The sequence below is a fragment of the Cyprinodon variegatus genome, unplaced genomic scaffold (assembly GCF_000732505.1).
Source record: "Cyprinodon variegatus isolate N-32 unplaced genomic scaffold, C_variegatus-1.0 Scaffold89, whole genome shotgun sequence".
Classification (NCBI taxonomy): domain Eukaryota; kingdom Metazoa; phylum Chordata; class Actinopteri; order Cyprinodontiformes; family Cyprinodontidae; genus Cyprinodon; species Cyprinodon variegatus.
In genome coordinates, this window is record NW_015150542.1 from 1,158,734 (window position 1) to 1,164,908 (window position 6,175).

The window sequence follows — 6,175 nt, forward strand, 5'->3', positions numbered from 1 at the left end:
ACTAAACTAAAACTTGTTCTTTACTCATAAGAAATGGAAAAGTTACCCAGAGAGAGAGCTCACACATGCAGGGGGGGAACATGCACACTGCATGAAAGACCCTGTGCTGGGATTTGTATCCAAGACCATTTCTCGGAAAGGAAATCCTACATTGTTAAATATATAATGATACATAGGACATTTATAATAATAAAAAAATTATTATAACACCTTAAATTATCAAAACTGACATAACCTTTCAAGATCCAAGGTTAAACATTTTCAGTCTACATCTTATGTGTTGAAGTGTTTTGAATGTCTGGATGTGCCCTATGTCTGTCAAACAACATGGGTTTTCTGAATATACAATATGACAAAACCACAGTTAGGTTTCCTTTCTGATGATTAAATCCATCTAAGTATCCAAAACCAGTAGAAACGCTTCTACAAGATGGAACTTTTACAGCAACAGTTGTTTTCAGTAGGCCGGGATGTCTGCTCAACTCTCACCTCAGTTTATTCACATTTTTCCTAATGATGTTGCCCACCCACCTGACCTCAATGTGAAAACAAGAAACCTTAAAGGCTGGACACCATCATGGTAAGCTTAATGCCATGCCATTAGGAACTAATAACCATCATTTCATCCTAACTTTCTTATTATCCGTCCTAAATGAGGCTTGATAAGAAATGTGTTAAGTGACGGAAAACTCCACTTGTTTATAAGGAAGACTGATTTGCTCTCTGTGGCTGTGTGTTGCCTTTGCTACTGGATGGGGTAGCCCCAGTGACTTAGCTCCTCAACACCTGTGTTTACTTTGGGGCCTCGGCCCCTGTGACCCAGCAGCAATCCTTCACTCACTCACAAGATGAAGTGAGGTTTTGGCCTCCAAATATGTGCCACCCCTGCATTTTTTACTACTGTGTGATTCCTCTAACACTCTCACAATGAGGCTAAGGCCAGACATAAAGTATAAATTACAAAATTTGGGGAAATGTCATGATTCAAGCATACGTTTCCTTTCATCAGGCTAAATTATGTGTTTCGGTGTTTTAAATGAAACTTTTAGAACATCATGAATTGGAAATGAACAGATATTTGGACATCAGTGATTTACTGATGTCTTAATATCTCAGTTTTTTTATGTTTGGATCCCAGAGCCTTTAAAAGTTAAAATCAACCTTTTTTTTTAAATACCATTTTAGGACAATCAATTATGCCCATAATTCCATTTTTCTTTTTGGTTTATGTCATGGGTTCATGCTATTTTTGCATTGTCATTTTTTTCCAGTTGACATTTTGAATTTCCAGAGTGTTTATCATTTCCTTTTGATGTTTCTTTCAAATAAAAGTCACCTCAACACGATAGAGGCATATCAGCCCCAATGATCTGGGACTATGTTGTTCACATCTTGGCCTCTAGTGTCTCACATGGCAAACTGGCTTCAAGGAGCTTGTCAACAAACACCAGGTGGAAGAGCCTCGAGGAGGTCTCCTCCACATGGGCCCACCACCTGTGGAGAGGGACATTAGGGTTGGGTGCTGTGTAAACTGGGGGGCAGATGAGGATGGGGCACTGGACCTGCTATTTCTCAGTATTACAGTCTGGCTTTTCAGACATGAAATTCCTCTTCCCTGGCAAGAAAGGGGCAGGAGGGAACAGAATTTGACTCACTTCCACCAGTTTGGGGCTCGGGATTGGGTTTCTTCTAATCTGGATTTACCAACTAAGAGAGGTGTTGGATGTTACTATTGAGCACCTCAGTGTTGTTGTGAGAGTCATATCTGTGTTGGGAGTGAGAGTCATATCTTTGGCTACACAGAAACAGTTGATTGTACAGATGAAAGCACCCACAGCCTGAGGAGCTATAAAGGCTGATTTATACTTCGAAACTAGGTCATCTGCGAGGTGTCGCAGTGAACAAAAAGACGTCCCCGCCCCCTTTCCCCAGACACTCTGCTGCACCTCTCCCAAATTGCAGGTGACTGCAGACAGGAGGCCGGCTTGTTTTGTTTGTATGACTGCCATTGCGGAAATGACTGGTGAAGATCGACCAGCTAGAAGAGCGAGGTGTGCAAAAACGCTGGGACCCTTTTTCCTCTTGGATCCCTGCTCTTTTTCGCTGTCATGTCCCTCCGTTGTCAGACAAACTTGCCCCAACTTCCTCACCGCCTCCGCCGTATCTAGACCCACAGCGTATAGCGCAGGCCACGCTTCAATATTGAGCATAAATCAAAAATGTCTGCGTCAAGCTCACTGCGAGGAGTATATAACCAGCCCTTAACAGGCATTGTAATACCTACAGTATGCCCAGTCTATGTTGACAGTGGTAATGCTGCCACAAAAGTAAAGAATTTTCAATAGTAAAAAAAAAAAAAAAATGCTTAAGTCAGAAAAGTGTAGCTTTCAATAAACGGAATAGTTTTTTAAATGTGGGACAACCAAGATGCGAGGGACAACCCTTTTTTGTAACTCATTTCTATGTTTTTGCTTTACTTTTCACTCCCCTTGTATCAGATTTAAAAGTAACTCTGGCAAACTTCACTTAAAGTTCAGTTATGAAGTGTTTGTCGGTCTTTGTTCCTGTTGTTTTTTCGTTAAACATTTAATTATATTTTTTAAAAATCTTTTACCTGTTCAGTATTTCGAGCAGGTTGGTAATAATGTCTGGCACTGCCCCAGCTCTGTAACAGTAGCTATGTCCCCAATATCCATATCCATAAATAGTACAAATTGTAGATACAAGAATAAATTCCTCATGCTGCTCATTAAAAGGTTACGTTTTGATGTGGTGTTTTTTTTTCCAATCATATCAAAACTCTTATATTTCTCACAGTTTTGTGGGATAGGGGTACAGAAGTGAAAAATGCAGGACTGTCCAGCTCAAATCTTGACATCTGGTCACCCTAGATTTAGGTGAACACTCTACAAACATGGCTGTTTTTAACTGGTTTGAGGTGTCAATGAGAGTGGCTTCAAACTTCCCAATCTAGAAGCAGGTTTTAAATGCCCTTGGTTGTGCTTTGTCTCTATCTCAACAAGAGGCTTGGTGGATATTCTCTAACAAGTGTTGTGTGAATAGAGTGTTTGTCACTTTGATATATTAGGGAATTTTATATGGGAATTCCTATACAAGGTATATGGATACCTTGGTGTTCACCTAGACAACAAATTTGTCTGTTGACACAACTGTGAGGTCACTTCAATAAGGGACAGAGAGACTCTACTTTTTAAGGAAACTTATGTCTGTTGCAGAAGGGTGCTGCATATCTCCGATTAGTTTTTTGAGAGACTGATCACTTTATCTGCTTGGATAACAGCAACAGAGTTAATGACCTAAAGAAAAGCTCAACAACCTAATAAAGAGGGCTGTCTCCAATCTAGAAACTCTTCTCAAACCTCAGTAGGTGATTTCACACATAATTCTATCCTCTTCAGGAGACTATTAAACAACAACAAAATTGCCCATGAAATACTAAAACATTTCATTTCCTGTTTAGATTAATAAAGTGTTTTTTTTAATTTGGCTAGCAAGAGGGAAGGCTTTGACTGTTGTCAGTCATAACGCTTTATCATCTAGCTGAAGCCCTGATTACTGTATGGCTGCTGCCCTTCTTCAATAAAAGGAGTAACTAAGTAGTTTAGGCACATCTCATTACAAAGTTTCCCTTATGCCTCATTTCAGCTTTTTTTTTTTATTGTATTTTTTGCATGAAACTCTGTCCAGCAGTTCATGGGTCATAAACCTTGCATTGATCTTTTTAGTGAAATACCACCTTAAAGCTATCATGGAGCCAAATGCTTGAGAAAAATGTCTTCATCATATTAACATAACTGTACAGTTTGCAAACACTTCCTGATCCTTTTTTCTTTCTTATATTTCGGACTTGTGCACTTATGCTTTAACATAGTAAATGACCTTTGTTTTTACCTTTTTTCTTCACTCTTGACCAGTGCTGAGAAATCATCAGGAACCTGTTTACAGCCATGAACATGTCTGCTTGCTGTGAATCTGATGAATGTTGTGTACTGTCCACCATGGCAGCATGCCAGAGTTCTGTTGCTCGTACTGCAGTGTGAACTGTTCAAATAAGTGCCAGTGTTTTTTCAGGTGTGAATGCTTTAGTGTCCGCCAAAATCCCTGTTTCTATGGAGACAGTTTGAACTAGGTGTAGAAAACGGTCACATAGTCAAGTGGTCTGTGGTGTTAGATTTATAATACTGTTGATAAGAAAATTATAATAAAACTTTAACTGGAAAATTGTATTTTGTGTTGAGAGTTTAACCGCTTCCTATTAAGATGCATGTAGTTAACAAAGTTAGACAGGAAAATCATTTTCACTTAAAACATTTAGAGGGACAATATTTTTGTGACATTTAGTTGATTAATGAGGTTTGAACAGAGGTAGAGCAGAGAACTTTGAGGGTTTTAAAATGTGAAAAAATCCCATAAATATAGAACCTGTATATCTTCATGTAACATTTTCTACGTTTATAGAAACATTTCAAGCCGTTCAAGTGTTGTCTTTTCCAGGACACTTGCAAGTGCAGGAAAAGAGCTCAATGATAACTTCCTGAAGGCCCTGGCAGAGCGAGAAGAGGCCAACCGCAGTGGGAAAATGACTGTGAGTACATTATTACAGCACTCCAATTGCTACGTAATGGGATTCCCCTCAAATATTTCTGCAATTCCATTAGGATGGAAACAAAATCCATACTGTGTCAAGCTGAATGGAAAGGACCCTTCCTCCCCGTTCCAGTCCCTCCCCAAAACCACCAGAGCTAGCTGCCGGCCCCTTTCCGTACCATAAAACCCCGTCACTAAAACTACCTTGTTCTCCGATTAAACCAGCAGGGTAGATAAAAAAAAAACATAAAATTGCACGAACCCTAATAAATAAATAAATAATTATTTATAAAATGAAGGTACTTTCTAGAAATATCGAGAAAAATACTAAAACAGTTTTGTGAAAAAAAGATACAAATACATATCTAAGTTTATTAATATAAAATATATCTCTTGCTCTTTAAAAAAGTGCTAAAATAAAAAAATTGTAATTGTTCTTCAAAAATAAAAATGGGGTGCTTTTCTTTAATCATGGCATTTAAAAAAAAATGCAATTCTTAAAAAGTGAGCTTTTATTTCATAATCGTGTTTTTACCCTATTGCCTTTTTATTCTAGAATCCTATTTTTAATGATTTAATAGGGCAAACAAGGGAAACAGGGTGGGGCCAGATACAAAACAGGCTTATATTGGAAGACTACTTGACTTTCGCTCTTGAAGACGTTTCGACACCTATCTTGGAGTCTTTGTCATTTCTTTATGCTGGCACCACAGCGGTGGGGCCATTATTTCATTGGCTGCTACTTTACCCAGACAGTAGCAATCCCACATGAAATGATCTATTGCTACTTGGAGCTTTATTAAGTTCAAAGAGCCCAAAGCAGAAATAGCAGAGGAAGTTTCCCCCCCCCGAGGGCTGCTTGACAGTGCAATTCATCCTCTTGTACACTAGCCTCTAATATAGAGCTAAACCTAAACTGCAGATCAGATGAACCTGAAAACACAGGCCTACTGCACAACAAAATGCACAGTGCCAATGCAGACTGACAGTATCTCAGGTCCTTCATTTAAAATGGGAAATTCCAAGCAATTGCGCTAGAAAGATCTGGCAAAAGGCCTCCTGTCTGTTTCCTGCAGTCCTCTTACAAAGTGTGCCTTTCTTTTCTCTTTTGTTTTTGTTTTTAAAAAGTAAAAAAACAACTGCATGATCACTTTATGAAATAAGTAATGGCTTGAGATGTTACCCTTTTCCAGAGTGGAAGCAAAGCCAAGGAGCTTTAATCTAAGTTAACAAAGAGACAATAAATAGCCTTTATAGCAGCTATTCAACAACCAAACCTGACTTTCAAAGCTATAACCTAATGCATGTGTGTTTTCCTGGCATTTTTCAAGTTTGAATTAAAGACTATTATGCTGTTTTACAAAAAGCTTTTGACAGACTGGTGCTAGCTTAGCCAGTTCAAGGTAGCAAACACTGCAGAAGCAAGAAAGACCCTGTATTTCCTGGTCCATAAATAAATTAACTGACAAGCCTTTGAATGTTTCTTACATACAAAGTGTGTAAAATTTGTCACCAGAGCAGAGAAGGAGCACTGAGGGTGTTTTGTTTACATACATATGAAATGACA

At 38.6% G+C, this 6,175-nt stretch overlaps 1 protein-coding gene across 1 annotated transcript in view; it reads left to right on the forward strand.

Annotated features, from left to right (window-relative positions):
• LOC107083980 (chromosome unknown open reading frame, human C4orf22) overlaps positions 1-6,175 on the forward strand; it is a 120,106-nt gene that overhangs the window by 20,358 nt on the left and 93,573 nt on the right. Inside the window, exon 3 of the mRNA XM_015373600.1 lies at positions 4,516-4,606. Coding sequence (XP_015229086.1) covers positions 4,516-4,606 — 91 coding nt within the window. The remainder of the gene's footprint in view (positions 1-4,515; positions 4,607-6,175) is intronic.